Source organism: Carcharodon carcharias, chromosome 1 (genome assembly GCF_017639515.1).
Source record: "Carcharodon carcharias isolate sCarCar2 chromosome 1, sCarCar2.pri, whole genome shotgun sequence".
Taxonomy (NCBI): domain Eukaryota; kingdom Metazoa; phylum Chordata; class Chondrichthyes; order Lamniformes; family Lamnidae; genus Carcharodon; species Carcharodon carcharias.
In genome coordinates this window covers 189562841-189579768 of record NC_054467.1, presented here as the reverse complement: position 1 = coordinate 189579768, position 16928 = coordinate 189562841, and the positions used below count along the sequence as shown (strand labels likewise).

Here is a 16928-nt window from a genome sequence, read left to right as displayed (position 1 = left end):
AACATCACATTTTCCCCACATTATATTCCATCTGCCAAGTTTTTGCCCTTTCACATAACCTGTCTATGTCCCTCTGTAGACTCTTTGTGTCATCCTCACTTGCCTTCCCACCTATTTTTGTATCATCCACAAACTTGGTATTAGTACATTCACTTCCCTCATCCAAGTCAATACATTCACTTCCCTCATCCAAGTCAATAACTGTGGCCCCAGCACGGATCCCTGTGGCACTCCACTAGTTACAGGTTGCCATCCTGAAAATGTCCCCCTTATCCCAACTCTGTCTTCTATTAGTTAGCCAATCCTCTATCCATGCTAATATACTACCTCCAACACCCTGGGCTTCTGCCTTATTAAGTAGCCTTATGTGCGGTACCTTATCAAATGCCTTTTGGAAATCCAAATTCTACTAATTCCCCTTTATATATCCTGCTTGTTACCCCCTCAAAGAATTCTAATAAATTTATCAAGCATGATTTCCCCTTCATGAAGCCATGCTGACTCTGCTTTATTATACTATGTTTTTCTAGTTGCTTTGCCATTACATCCTTTAAGTAGAATCTAACATTTTCCCAGTGACAGATGTTAAGCTAACTGTCCTATAGTTACCTGCATTTGCCTTCCTCCCTATTTGAATAAGGTTGTTACATCAGCAGTTTTCCAGTCCTCAGGGGCTTTTCCAGAATCTAAGGATTCTTGGAAGATTACTACCAGTGCATCCACTATCTCTGTAGCTACTTCCTTTAATAGTCTAGGATGCAACCCATCAGGGGACTTATTGGCCTTTAACCCTATTAGTTTCCCTAGTTCTTTTTCTCTATTGATACTTATTGTATTTATTTATTTCTCCCCCCCCTTTTTGCCCCTTGATTATTTAGTATTTTTGGAATGCTATTAGTGAAGACTGATGCAATGTATTCATTCAACTCCTCTGCCGTTTCCTGGTTCCCCATTATTATTTACCCAACCTCATTCTCTAATGGGCCTATGTTCACTTTGGCCTCTCTCTTCCTTTTTATCTACTTAAAGAAGCTCTCACTGTCCGTTTTTATATAACTTGCTAGCTTACCCTCCAAGTTTATTTTTTCCCTCTTATTATTCTTTTGGTCGTCTTTTTAAAACTTTCCCGATCCTCTGGCCTATCACCAATCTTTGCCACATTGTATTTATTTTTCAATTTGATACCATCCTTAACTTCCTTGGTTAACCATGGTTGATTTATCTCCTTCCAAAAATCCTTCCTCACTGGGATATACCTTTATTGTGAGTCATGAACTATTTTCTTAAACGTCTGCCATTGTTCATCAACCGTCTTTTCTGCTAAACTCCTGTCCCATCCCACTCCAGCAAACTCTGCCCTCATTTCTTTATAATTGCCCTTATTTGAGTTTAGCACAGTTGTTTCCAAGCTAAGTTTCTCACTCTCAAACTGAATGCTAAATTCCACCATATTATGGTCACTGTTTCCTAGGGGATCTTTTACTCTGAGATCATTTATTAAACCTGCCTCATTACACATTACCAGATCCGGTGAGAAGAAAGAGCAGAGACCTGAACACAAACTAAGCACCTTACTTTTACTTTAAAGACTAGAAATACTCACCAATCAACTTCTTTCCCTGTACTCTCGTCACATTGTGGTTCGTGATGTCACTCTGCCGCTGTTCTCATTGCATCTCGATCTGTGCCTTTTATCCTATCCCGCTCATCTCTCACTCAAAATATATTAGTTTCAGCCTTTGGAATAGAATAAACCTTAATGATTTACTAGATACTCACAGATTAAGCAGCTTCTCCTGTAGCAGAGCAAGTATCAATTCCTGAAGGCTGAAAAAGTTTAGGCAAAAGCAACCAAACGCCTCTTTCCCTTACTCCACTTAATCCCTGAAGTGCTGAACTCTGGCACTCTATAGTAAGTTACACTCGATCCTTATGGAACACCACTTCCCAGCTTCTGTCACTGAATAATTACCCTGTACTCCCACTCTCTGCCTTTTGTCTTGAAGCCAGCTAAGCAATCCATTCCCCTGACTCCACATTGTCTGACCTGATTCAGAATCTCACAGTGCAAAAGAGGCCCTTCGGCCCATCGAGTCTGCACCGACACGTGAGAAACACCTGACCTACCTACCTAATCCCATTTACCAACACTTGGCCCATAGCCTTGAATGTTATGACGTGCCAAGTGCTCATCCAGATACTTTTTAAAGGATGTGAGGCAACCCGCCTCCACCACCCTCCCAGGCAGCGCATTCCAGACCGTCACCACCCTCTGGATAAAAAAGTTTTTCCTCACGTCCTCCCTAAACCTCCTGCCCTCACCTTGAAATTATGTCCCCTTGTGATTGACCCTTCAACTAAGGGGAACAGCTGCTCTCTATCCACCCTGTCCATGCCCCTCATAATCTTGTACACCCCGATCAGATCGCCCCTTAGTCTTCTCTGCTCCAACGAAAACAATCCAAGTCTATCCAACCTCTCTTCATAACTTAAATGTTTCATCCCAGGCAACGTCCTGGTGAATCTCCTCTGCACCCCCTCCAGTGCAATCACATCCTTCCTATAATGTGGCAACTAGAACTGCACACAGTACTCCAGCTGTGGTCTCACCAAGGTTCTATACAACTCCAACATGACCTCCCTACTTTTATAATCTGTGCCTCGATTAATAAAGGCAAGTGTCCCATATGTCTTTTTCACCACTCCACTAACATGCCCCTCTGCTTTCAGAGGTCTGTGGACACATACACCAAGGTCCCTTTGTTCCTCAGCACTTCCTAGTATCATGCCGTTCATTGGATACTTCCTTGTCAAATTACTCCTTCCAAAGTGCATCACCTCTTACTTTTCAGGGTTAAATTCCATCTGTAACTTATCTGACCATTTGACCATCCCGTCTATATCTTCCTGTAGCTCAAGACATTCAACCTCACTGTTAACCACCCGACCAATCTTTGTGTCATCCACAAACTTACTAATGCTACCCCCCACATAGTCATCTATGTCATTTATATAAATGACAAATAATAGGGGGCCCAGCACAGATCCCTGTGGTACGCCACTGGACAATAGCCTCCAGTCACTAAAGCAGCCTTCTGTCATCACCCTCTGTCTCCTACAACTAAGCCAATTTTGAATCCACCTTATCAAATTACCCTGTATCCCATGTGCATTTGCCTTCATTATAAGTCTCCTATGTGGGACCTTGTCAAGGCTTTGCTGACATCCAAATAAACTACATCAACTGCACTACCCTCATTTATACACCTAGTCATCTCCTCAAAAAATTCAATCAAATTTGTTAGGCATGACCTCCCTCTAACAAAGCCATGCTGACTATCCCTGATCAAACCTTGCCTCTCCAAGGGAGATGGATTCTCTCCTTCAGAATTTTCTCCAATAGTTTACCCACCATTGACGTGAGACTCACTGGCCTGTAGTCCCCTGGCTTATCTCTACAACCCTTCTTAAATAGCGGAACCACATTAGCTGTTCTCCAGTCCTCTGGCACCTCCCCTATGGCCAGAGAGGAATTAAAAATTTGGGTCAGAGCCCCTATGATCTCCTCCCTTGCCTCCCTCAGCAGTCTGGGACCTGGAGATTTGTCCACTTTTAAGCTTGCCAACACCTCCAATACCTTGTCACTGCCTAGATCAATTTGCTCAAGAATCTCGCAGTCTCTCTCCCTGAGTTCGATACCTTCGTCCTTATTCTTTTGGGTGAAGATGGGGATGTGAAGCAATGGTTCAACCCTCTAACGATGTCCTCTGGCTCCACCCATAGATTGCCCCCTTTGTCCCTTCTGGGCCCTACTCTTTCCTTGGTTATCCTCTTTCCATTGATATACTTATAGAATATCTTGGGATTTTCCCTACTTTTACCAACCAGAGCTTTCTCAAATCCCCACTTTGCTCTCCTAATTGCTTTCTTAAGCTCCACCCTGCACTTTCTGTACTCCACTAATGCCTCCGCTGATTTCATTCCCTTGTACCTGCTAAAAGCCTCTTTTCCTTCAATAGTCAATGATTCAATGGTCTATTATGGGGCATCTTATCAAAGGCCTTTTGAAAATCCAGTTGAATTACATCCACTGAATTGCAATTGTCTTCTCTTTCTCTCTCTCTCTCTTGCATGGTGCCAGGGTAAGCGGCTGGAGAAGAACTTGGAAAGGATGTTCTTAAAAAAAGTGCGCTCAATAAAACCACGCTAAACGAAAATCATCACCCACAAGAATACATGTAATAAGGGTGTTATGTTCCTGACATATAATTTTTACATTAAAAACCTTTTGGCTGCTCTCGCTCTCTCCCCCCTCCCTCTCACCTCCTCCCTCTCTCTCTCTCCCCCTTCCCTCTCTCTTCCTCCCTCTCACTTTCTCCCTCTCCCCCTCTTGCTCATACTCTCTCACTCTCATTCTGGTTCTCGCTCGCTCCCGCCCCAGCCCGCCCACCTGCTCGCTCTTGCCCCGGCCCGCCCGCTTGCTCTTGTCCCAGCCCGCTTGCTATCTGTGTCATCAAAAAATTCAATAATTTGGTCAAGAGGCAAGCGCAAGAATCAATAAGGGGCACAGCAAAGGCAGTGAGGTAAGTAGTAGGATTTCTAAAGTTTCTAAGTGGACCAGTTAGGCCTAAGGCAACCAAAAGGTTTTTAATGTAAAAATTATATGTCAGGAACATAACACCCTTATTACATGTATTCTTGTGGGTGATGATTTTCGTTTAGCGTGGTTACTATCAGGCCAGGAGACCAACACTGCTTCAATGAGGTATGGAGGAGAGCATGCCAAGAGCAGTACCGGGCATACCTAAAAATGAGGTGCCAGTTTGGAGAGATTACAACATAGGACTACATGCATGCTAACCAGCAGAAGCAGCATGCTATGGACTTGCTATAAACTGAGCAATCTCACAACCAACGGTTTAAATCAAATTTCTGCAGTCCTGCCACATCCAGTCATGAACAAACAACTAACAGGAGGAAGATGCTCATCTTTCATGGGATCTGGGTGCTGTTAACAAGGCTAGCATTAGTTGCCCATCTCTAATTGTTCTTGAATGGCTTGCTTGCTAGGCCATATCAGAGGACAGTTAAGAATCTGCCGCATTGCTGTGGCATTGGAGTCACATATAGATCAGACAGATAAGGATGGCAGATTTCCTCCCCAAAGGGCATTAGTGAACCAGGTGGATTTTTATGACAACCTGGTAGTTTTGTGGTCATTATTAAGGACACGAGCATTTTATGTCAGATTTATTAATTGAATTTAAGTCCCATCTAGATGCCAAGGTGGGATTTGAATCTGTCTCTAGAGTCTGGGGCAATATTGAATGATTTATAGCCCATAACTTGACTTCTCGCAGCCTTCTATCTATCTAATTGTAGCCGGAGAATCACTTGCAATGATTTCTCTTCCTGTCCCTGCATCATTGCCTCTGGTGTCCCCCATGAATCTTTCTTTGGCCCCTCCTATTTCTTATCTTCATGCTGCCCCTCAGCGACACCATCTGAAGATAAGCACTGGTTTCCACATATGCGCTGACGACAGTCTGCTCTACCTCACCACCACTCTGCTGGCTCCTCCACTGTTGCTAAATTATTATGCTGCTTATCCCATATCCAGTACTGGGTGAGCATAAATTTCCACCAACTAAATATTGGGAAGACTGAAGCCATGATTTGTGTTCCTTGCTCCAAACTCCATTCCTCAGCTACAACTGCTATCCCTCTCCTGGGCAACAGCCTGAGATTAAGTCCATCTGTTCACAACCTTGGTGTCACATTGGATCCAGAGATGAGCTTACAATCTCATTTTTATTCCTTCATGGAATGTGTGTACTGCTGGCTGGCCACTATTTATTGCCATCCCTAATTGCCCTTGAGAATGTGGTAGTGAGCTGCCACCTTGAACTGCTGCAGTCCATGTGTTGTAGAAATACCAACAGTGCTGTTAGGAAGGGAGTTTGTAGGATTATGACCCAGCGACAGTGAAGGAATGATGATAATAGTTCCAAATTAGGATGGTGTGTGACTTGAGGGGAACTTTCAGAAGGTGGTGTTTCCATGCATCTGCTACCCTTGTCCTTCCAGGCAATAGAGGTTGCAGGTTAGGAAGGTGTTGTTGAAGGAGGCTTGGTTAGTTGCCGCAGTGCATCTTGTCAATTAGGCTTGTCCAACCTGTGGCCCAGGGGCCACAAAGCCATTCTACGTGGTCCCCAAAGCCACTGTTCAAAATGCCAGTAAGACCAGTAAGTGAGGTTGGAAATTCTGCAAGGGGCACTCCTCCAATCAAAGTCTGTTTCTCTCCCGCATTTGCTACTGATAATCTCATTGACAACACTCTTGAGTGTTGTTGGAGCTACACTCATCCAAGCAACCGGAGAATATTCCATCACACTCCTGACTTGTGCTTTACAGATGGTGGCAGGCTTTGGGGAGTGCTTTGGGGAGTCAGGAGATGAGTTATTCTCCTCAGAATTTCCAGCTTCAGACCTGCTCTTGTAACCACAGTATTTATATGGCTGGTCCAGTTCAGTTTCTGTTCAATGCTAACACCCACCACCACCCATCCACCCCCCACCCCTCCCCCTGACAGAAAGTTGATGGTGGAGGATTCAGCAATGGTGATGCCATTGATTGTCATGGGGAGATAGTTAGATTCTCTCTTGTTGGAGATGGTCATTGCCTGGCACTTGTGTGGCGCAAATGTTATTTGCCACTTATCAGCCCAAGCCTGAACATTGTTGAGGTCTCGCTGCATTTGGACACAGACTGCTTCAGTATCTGAGGAGTCGTAAACATCCCCACTTCTGAGGGAAGATGAAGCAGCTAAAGATAATTGAGCCTAGGACATGCCGTCACTAAGACCACCAACTTTCACCTCTGTAAACATCAGCCAACTTTGCCTCTGCCTCAGTTTGTCTCCATGCTGAAACTCTCGTTCATGCTATTGTTACCTCTGGACTCTACTCCAGCAGACTCATGGCTGATCTTCCACATTCTACCCATCGTAAACTTGAGGTCATCCGAAGCTGCTCCCCACGTCTTAACTAGTAGCAAGTCCCATTCCCCTTTTGCCCCTGTGCTTGCTGACCTAAATGGCTCCCAGGCAAGCAAAGTATTGATTATAAAATTCTCATCCTTAATTTAAAATCATTCTATGGCCTTGCCCTTCCCTTTCTCTGTAATCTCCTCCAGTTCCACAATACTCTGAGATATCTGTGCTTCTAATTCTGGCTTCTTGTGCATCCCCAAAACAGTGGCCATCCTGTTGGTTGTCACAGTCCCAAACTCTGAATTACCCTCCCTACACCCCTCTTCCTCTCTCTCTTGCTCCCCTCCTTTAAAACACTACTTAAAACTTATCTCCTTAACTAAGCTTTTGGTCATCTGATCTCATATCTCCTTATGTGGCTCAGTATCATACTTTGTTTTATAATGTTCCTGTGAAGCGCCTTGGAACGTTTCATTATGTTAAAGGTGTTATATAACTATATGTAGCTGTTATTGCTCAAATAGAGGATAATTTCAGTCTTGATGACTCTCCAACTATTCACTACCACAGATGTTAAACCAACTGACCTGTAATTAGAGATTAGCTCTATCTCCTTTCCTAAAAAATGAACATTGCTTTGGCTGTTTCCAATCCTGCAGAAGACAGTACTCTTAAACACTGAAACATGGGCTCAGAACTTCGATTATCTGGACAGTCATACTCCAGAGGTACCCCTAAATATGTGCTGGGGGACCCCTCAAGTCCCCATGCACTGACTACAGGGGAATTGCCCAGGAAGTTTGGACTTTTGGGCAACTCTCCTGCGTCTAGACCCCTCAGAAATTCTTGAGTTAAAGTCAGGGACTTTGGATGGATCTGACTCGCCAGAATAGTTATCCAGGAAAAGTTGGAAGGGTTAAAACCAGTTTGAATACCTGGGTAATTATACTGCTGAACCTCCTGACTGTCCCCTGGGTCTCTAGCTACACCCCCCTAGCGACCCACCCTACCACCTCACCCACTTACCTTACACATTTAACTTCTCTCCATAGCTTCTCAAAAATGGCTTTGGGACCTTCAAATTTACCGGAATATGGCAGCTAGTGCTGTAAAAAGGGGGCCTGGTTTGGCTTCCCCTGACACTCCTGCCCTATGAAGGAAAGACTCCCAGAATAGGTACGGTACGCTCCACATTTCTGATGAGTCTGGGTGAGAAACGCAGAGCTCTGTTGCAAGGTAAGCAAACAGTATTGGAGTGGCATTGAAATGGTGATTGCCATTCCTCAAAAGAATTGGCTCATAATTTTTGGGATCTTTGTAGCTTCTTCCCTGTCTTCCGTCAGGACCCTAGGATGTATATTATCAGGCCCTGGTGCTTTGTCTTCCTCTAGTTTAATTAATTTATCTAAAAGTTTTGTTATCCATCATAATATCATTCATCTCATTCTCAACCGTGGCATTTTTGATCATCTCTAAATTGAGAATCCTCACTTAGTAGAGATCCCTTCTCACTTTTAACAAATACTGTAATTTTCAGTTATATTAGTATCATTCACTTTGATGGCATTTGAAATATTTTCTTTATCCCACTTTTAACCTCGTCTTGCCACCCATTCTTGCCTCATATATGAATGATGATTTGATGACTTGAAACTTTAATTTTCACATTTAAGGAATAAATTCTACCCCAGAGGAAGCTCATTCTTTGGGTATGTTCAATGCAGAGATCAATAGATTTCTAGATGCTAATGACATCAAGGGAAATGGGATATCGCAGAAAAATGGCATTGAGGTAGATGATCAGCCATGATATAGCTGAATGCCAGAGCAGGCTCAAGGGGCTGAATGGCCTACTCTTGCTCCTCTGTTCCTATATGGAGTATGTTCTGCACATTGCTTGGGCCATGTATGTCAGTTTGTAAATTATGACATATGATGAATTAACTAATAATTTAGGTATAAATTGACAGCAGCAAAATGGGCACATGAATGGGTGTAACGTGATTTGACTCCCACAGGAAATTCCACACCAATATATTCTTCAGAAATTCCTTTTAGATCTTGAAGTAATGGCTCTGAATTTCCGAAATGAAAACTTGGGCTAGTTATCTGTCAGGCTACCCTTATTTATGGGATGGCAGATAAAGGAACTCAAGATTTTGTGGTTCAGAATTGCATGCTACAAGAATTTGCATTAAACATTGTGTGATATCTGGATGTTGATGTACTCATATTAATATCAATACATACATTGATGCTGTGCAGCTGAGTATTTAAGTATCATCAGCCTGTCCCTTAGGATGCAATAATACCACTGTAAAACGTGTCCCCCCTTTCAGCTGTGCAAACTGAAGGTTATTTTTCTGTGATTAGTATAATAATTACTGCTGCAGGTGGTTTTACAGGAATTTAAGAACTTTGTGAAACTCATCACATGGTCACCAGTGCGTTTCTGAATTGCCCTTTTCATGGTACCAGATAGACCTCCATGGATAGAAATTTGGCAATACTTGTAGACAAGAGGCTTAATTTGATAAGATTCTTTTTATGGCAACCCAATCAAGACTTGTTTGGAGGCCAACCAGATTGGCAATGGAATGGTGCATTGTATACCTGTGCTCCATTCCATAGCGTCGGAACACATTTACTTCCCCCTTTATCAAGTTTCCAAGTTCTGCCATCCTACTTTGACTGATATGCCTGATTAAGGATGTAATGTTTTAAGAACCAAAATCAATGACTGAAAAAAGATCATTCTGGTCACAAAACACCTCTTTTAACACTTATATAAACTCTACAGAATTTAATCTGGATGACTGGGAGAATCTCTCAACTCTCTGCTCCCTGAATATGCCTCGTTATTTGCTCAATACTGCACCACAAAACTTCCCTTCAAAAAGATGAGCCTGATAAAATAAACGGAATTCTCCTGTTCCATTTTGTATATGTAATTTGTTTGTTTTACAGTTTTTGTCAGACAAATGTGGCTTTAAATATCTTCATATAATTAAACATTTGTTTACTTTCATAGGCCTTATGTGGTTGCACAGTTAATATTCCTACAATTGATGGCAGAGTGATTCCCCTACCTTGCAATGATGTTATCAAGCCTGGGACTGTGAAGAGGCTGAGAGGCGAGGGTTTACCGTTTCCTAAGACACCTACTCAACGCGGTGACTATATAGCAGAGTTTCAGATAAAATTTCCTGACAAAATGCCTCAAACAACGAAAGAAATCCTGAAGCAACACCTTCCAATCTCTTAGAACTCAAATCAAAGCAATATATAACACTGTGCCAGAAGTTTGAAGAAACGAACAAAGGATCATACATTTTCTAATATAATGTAATACATTTTAAAGAAAATTATTTTAAGTCCGAGCTTTTCAGTTCTTTATTATGCTGAACCTTGTAAACATAACAATGGTAAGTGTGCAAAAGAACTGTAGAATCTGTTTTAGTAGAATAATAATCTTAACGCATACTGAAATCACTTTTCACCAGTGTCAGGTTGGGGTGGGAGGGAGCAGGTGGGGGAAACCTATTTTAAATATGCCTGCATGTGAGAGGATATGGTGCAGTGCTACATCACTAAAGCTGGATTTGTCCAGTATGGTGTAATTTAGTAGTAACTAAAGTACCTGCATAATAAATCAGAGATGGTCATTTGAAAGTTGAGCTTTTAGGCATTATTCTTCAAGAGAAACACTAGATAATTGTAAGCTAAAATGACACTGGCCAGTAGTATTGAAGCACAAGTCATCATGGTGCCATAAAAGGGTGCGAGTTTGTTTGAACCATGGAATAATTTGTACAAGTTTACAAAAGTCCACTGCAGCAAAAAAAGTTTCAACTTTTGAAAAGCTTTGCAACAATATTGGTTATAATTTTTTTCCACCATGTTTCACAATTTGGGTTAAGTTACTGATCAGAATTACATTTGGACCTATACACTGGAAGTTTTAGAGGCAAAAACAACCTTTTTATGTAGAGGAGCCATTATTTCAAGTAAGTTTGCTTTTGAGAAGCGATATGTACATCACACATCGTTAATAGTGGAGAAAATGAAGTTTTAAGTATTAAGTTAATTGACTGTAGCAATATAGTACTAAACGCAGAATTTGATATTTTATATGTTTTAAAAAAAAGCATTTTCTTACAAAGTCATCTGTCAGCAACAGAATCGGTAGCTTTGGAGGCTTACAATTTCACAATTTTAAAATTGAACCAAGTTTGAGCTGGAATTTTGAGCATTAGGGAAACTTATTAAACTGATACACTCTTGACTTTCCTTCGTGATCATTGAAAAACATTTTTGTTTAGTATTTGTCACATGTCAAATGTTCAACTTTGTATTTTCTTCTGTTTTGTATGAATTCCTATATATAATGTCATGTTTAAATTCTCCAGCTTTCTGCGAACAGTCACTGCAGCTCTTATATCTGAAGCATTTTAACAGAAGTTGTTTTTGGTTTCCCTTGTTTTCTGTATTATGACTTATACTATTTTTAATTCACCCAGCTTTCCCTATGCTACCACACATTTAATTACAAAATCAGATTTTATACTCACTGTTTATTATCGACAAGTCATCATTATTTTATTAGCTTTTTTGCAGTACAGTTATTCCATTGTTCTTCTTCACAGCCTAGCCAAACTATTTTATATTTTGCTTGCAATGAGCTGAAACACACTCCATTCTAGTTCCCAATTTTTATAGACTTATATGCTTCATTCATTCATGCTAGTATGATGGCTGAAGTTGGTACATACAAGATTTAGAGAGCAGTTTTGTAGTCTACAGGGGAATGATGTAAGCAAGGGAGACACTCTGCAAGAGTTTCTGGTGGTCTTTTTTTGACCCCTACAACTAATATAAAAAAACCGGTGTGGAAAGAGTTTTTGCTTGCACTATAACTCAGGGCTGCATGTTTTTGCTGCTGAGTATACCTGCTGCTGTAAAACATTTTGTGAAATTTGTACAATTATTACTATTTTATAATCTGGTAAATTGGTTCTTTAGTAGGGTTTGCACAAACTATTGCCAAGTTTCATCAAAATGCAAAATTATTAAGCAGTGTTCTTTTTCACCATTTCCCCTCTTTTCCTTCACCCCCATATGGTTAAAATAAAACATACTGCCAATTAAAGAAGAAAAAAGCGCAATCTGTATTGACTGGAAGTTTTGAAACCCTCCTCTTTTCTATATGTTCATATGACGGCATACAAAATTATAAACAATGGTTCAGATGTGTAGTGTAGCAATGAAAATATTTTAAATATTTTTTTTAAGTTAGTTGGTATTCCAGTACTAGTAAAGAGCATCAGGACGTTGCAAATGCTAGATAAATGTTTAATTTTTTGAGTCTGCTTTTTACACTTTCATGGGAATGACAGGAAGCAGAGCTGCCCCTACACAATTAGGAACCAAAAACTTTATAATGTGCTAATAGGAAAGGAATGAAAGTAGCACAGGTGCTGCTTGAAAAAGAATATGAAACTCTATTCCTGTATCTTAATTTTTTTTATTGATTTTAAAGAGACTTCCAAAAGAAGAAAAATCCACACAGGTCCTTTTTCAATAAATTGTTGACACTTTCAATATTTCCATCTGTATTTTAATTCGTAAAAAAATAAACTGCATTTTGACTGAACTTTTTTCTCTCTTTCTTCTAACATTTAAGTTGTATTTATCAACAATAGTTTAATTCAGATACTTTATTCATTTTTATTGTAATGGAGCACTCAAATTATGTGTTCTTTATTTGTACAAAGCAGCTTTGTAAATTTAAGGATTTTTCTAATGGATTAGATAAACAACCCTTTCTTGTAACTTGACTTGTTTTTCAAATCTCAAATTTCAAGTGAGCTCAAATCAGATTTCTGAAAGGATTTTTTTTTTAATGCAGCAAGGGGATATGGGGCGGTATGAGGCAAGATATAGGTTAATATAAAGATGGATATCTCAAACAATGATCAGGGTATTCAGGTTCTTGAGTAATTTGTTTGTCTTGAGCGGTCCCCATCTGGTATAGCTCAGAGCAGTTGCCTCATCTAGCTTAAGTAATGCAGTAACTATTTGCATTTATATTACACCACCGAACATAAGAACTAGGAGCAGGAGTAGGCAATTCAGCCCTTCGAGCCTGCCCCGCCATTCATTACGATCATGGCTGATCTCATTTTGGCCTCAACTCCAATTTCCCACCCTCTCCCCATAACCTTTCAACCCATTACTAATTAAAAATCTGTCTATCTCCTCCTTAAATTTATTCAGCATCCGGCATCCACTGCACTCTGAGGTAGTGAATTCCACAGATTCACGACCTTTGAGAAGAGTAATTCCTCCTCATTTATGATTTAAATCTACCACCCCTTAGCCTAAAACTATGGCCTCTCGTTCTAGAATGTCCCACAAGGGGAAATATCCGTTCCACATCTACTTTGTCTATCCCCTTTAGCATTTTATATACTTCAATTATATCTCCTCTCATCCTTCTAAACTCTAGCGAGTACAGGCCTAAACTGCTTAATCACTCCTCATAAGGCAAGCCCCGCATCTCTGGAATCAATCTAGTGAACCGCCTCCAGTGCAACTACATCCTTCCTCAAGTAAGGGGACCAAAACTGTGCATAGTACTCCAGGTGCAGTCTCACCAATGCCTTGTACAGTTGCAACAACACTTCCCATTTTTATACTCTATTCTTTTAGCAATAAATGCCAAAATTTCATTTGCCTTCTTTATTAACTGTTGTACATGCAAACTAGCTTTCAGCGATTCATGCACGAGGACACCCAGATCCCTCTGCACTGAAGCATTCTGAAGTTTCTCTCTATTTAAATAATAAGTCACCTTTTTATTCTTCCAACCAAAATGGATAACCTCACACTTATCCATGTTAAACTCCATCTGCCAGATTTTGGCCCATTCACCTATCCTGTCCATATCCATTTGTAAATGTCTTTATTTCTTCATTGCAACTTATGTTCCCATCTATTTTGGTGTCATCTGCAAATTTAGCTATAATACCTTCTATCCTTGAATCCAAGTCATTAATATAGATTGTAAATAGAAAAAGGTCCCAAGATACTTCAAGTTGTCAGGGGAGAATTAATCCTGAACTAAAGCATAGGTTGACAGGATTGATTAGAAGATTGGTCGAAGTAATGGTTTTAGAAAGGATTTTGAAAACTGAGGGAGGTGGTGGAGAGACAGAAGTGTTTAGGACAAGAATTCCAGAGGGTGTGGCTGAAGGCAAAATTCTTAATGATGGAGAGAAGGGAGGAGGACACAAGGAGCCAAAGGCAGCAGATTGAAAAACTTATTTGTCAGACTAAAGGAGGTTACAAAGTTGTAGGGGGTGAGATGATGAAGAAATTTAAACAGAAGGACAAAATAGTCATTTGGTAGTATAGAACTTGAGTATTGCTGAAAAAAGGGATATGTTGAAGCTTTTCATATTGCACTCATCAGGACAGTTCGCAAGAATACCAATATAAGTAGAAAACAACAAATTATGAGAAGAGAGTGCTGATTGGCAAGTGGACTCTGGTAGAGGTATTGCCATGGAAAATGCACTAGTGATGGTGACTGATGGTTAACTGCCAAGCAATGTTTGAAATTTAAGCCAGGCAGCTTGACCCTGACTGGTCAAGGCATTATCATGAGGAATGAGTCAGAAAATGGCTGTCACTTATTTTGTTCAGCGAAAAGATATAAAAATGTGTACATGTTCTTTCTGTCTGCAAAGAATAGGGCCCTGTGTATTAATATATGTAGCTTTCAGTACACACAAATGTGCCACACTGTGAGCCCAACTGACGATCTTAAATCCGTTCTTAGCACACTGTAGATTAGGACAAAACGGAAGGACAAAAATTTAAGATGCATTTCGGAGCACCTTGGTTTACTTAAAAGTATATGTGATATCCGAGTTAAGATTTGATATCTGGGGGCAACAGGATTTTGGATGAGCTGAGGTTTATGGAGAGTCAGGTGTAGGAAACCAACTGGGGAGGGTGTTGGATAATCTGCAGTTTGTTAGGTGTGCATGAAAGTATCAGTTCCAGATGCCCTGAGATAGGCCAAGGTAGATGGGAACAGCAACAAAAACCAAAATTGTTGGAAATACTCAACAGGTCAGGCAGCATCTGTGGAGAGAAAAACAAATATTTCAGGTATGTGATCTATCATCAGAATAGTTCTGGCCACTTAAAGACCTCAGCCTGCCCCCACCAATATTTTATCTGTGACATATTGTCGCCAGACTAATAATCCAGAGTTCAAATCCTGCCATGACACATGGTGGAATTTGAATTCGATAAAAATCTGGAATTAAAAGTCTAATGATGACCATGAAACCATTGTCGATTCTTGTAAAAACCCACCTGGTTCCCTAAGTCCTTTAGGGGAGGAAATCTGCTGTCCTTACCTGGTCTGAATTGCATGTGATTCCAAACCCACAGCAGTGTGGTTGACTCTTAGGGTTGGGTAATAAATGCTGGCCTAGCCAGCGACACCCACATTCCATGAATGAATATAAAAGGGGAGGCCCATGCTAAGTTAGTAGCTTGGCAGCTTTAGTTGTGTGGGCTGGTGTCAGGCAAGTGGGACCTCCCTTTGTTGGGTCCCCTGTGCCCATCAGAGGCACTCCCCCTTCCCCCAAAGATCAAACTTCATAATTTACCCTCCACTGCCACCACCCGCACCCCCCCTGCCCCCAAACCCCACTTCTGCCTGGCATTGCTGGGACTACAGATCTGCTGCCAATCAGATTGGCTGACAGCTTTCTGAGGCAGAACTTGCCGTCCCTGAAGGGCAGAAATCAGCAATCCTACCTCCAGTTGATTAACAGCCAATTGCCGATTAAATAACAGTGAGATAATCATTCAAACGGGCAGTCTTTGCACTGACATAAAAACATAAATAAATAAAAGATGAAAAAAATATTTAAAAATAAATAAATGATTAAAAAAAAGTTTAAAAATAAAAAATCAGGAATTAGAAACCTAATAATGACCATGAAACCATTGCTGATTGTCATAAAAACACATCTGGTTCACAAACATCCTTTAGGGAAGGAAACCTGCCATCCTTACCTGGTCTGACCTACATGTGATTCCAGACCCACAGTAATGTGGTTGACTCTTAAATGGCCTTGCAAGCCACTCAGTTCTCAAGGGCAATTAGGGATGGGCAAAAAATGCTGGCCTTGCCAGCGATGCTCCCATCCCATGAATGAATAAAAAAAAGACCTTAGTCGCTGATGCACTTATACTCAGTCCCTTTCCACTCTGCTTGTCTTTTCCAAAATCACCACTCTGCTCCATTACTTCGACTTCTCTCTTTAGGTTTCTAAATTTCTCTTCAACTGAATCCTCCTCGCCTTTTTAGTTTGAAGCCCTATCCACAGTCCTAGTTATACAATTCACCAGGACCACTGATCCCAGCCCGGTTTATGTGGAACCTATTCAAACAAAATAAATCTCTTTCCTGAGTACTAGTGCCAATGTCCTATGAATCAGAACGCCTTCCCACACCACTCTTTGAGCCATGTGTTTAATTCTGTAATCTACTTGATCCTATGAAAATTCGCCCACGGCTCAGATGACAATCCAGAGATTATTTGAGGTTCATGTTTTTAATTTGAACCCTAACCTTCAAACTCTCTCAGCAGAACGTAATTCCTAGTTGTACCTATGTCATTGGTTCCTACATGGACCATGACAATCCTCAGTCCAATTTCATCTGCAGCTGCAAAGATATGTCATTCACCCTGGCACCAGGCAAGCAACAATCCCTGTCACAGCTGCAGAGAACAGTATCTATCCCCCCCGATTGTACTGTCCCCTATTGCTACCACATTTTTTATTCTCTCCACTTGAATGACATCCTGCATCATGGTGCCATGGACAGTTTGCTCATCTACCCTGCAAT

The 16928-nt window shown here is 41.0% G+C and overlaps 1 protein-coding gene across 3 annotated transcripts in view; it reads left to right on the top strand.

Moving 5' to 3' along the window:
- Positions 1-12644, top strand: part of dnajb5 (DnaJ heat shock protein family (Hsp40) member B5) — a 61864-nt gene extending 49220 nt beyond the window's left edge. For 2 of the 3 annotated variants that reach the window (XM_041196145.1, XM_041196140.1), the window contains exon 4: positions 10023-12644. In XM_041196145.1, coding sequence (XP_041052079.1) covers positions 10023-10256 — 234 coding nt within the window. In that variant the 3' untranslated portion in view covers positions 10257-12644. Of the gene's footprint in view, positions 1-8043; positions 8228-10022 lie in introns of all 3 variants that reach the window. The other variant, XR_005944050.1, reaches the window with a different exon arrangement.
- The last annotated feature ends 4284 nt before the right edge of the window (positions 12645-16928 follow it).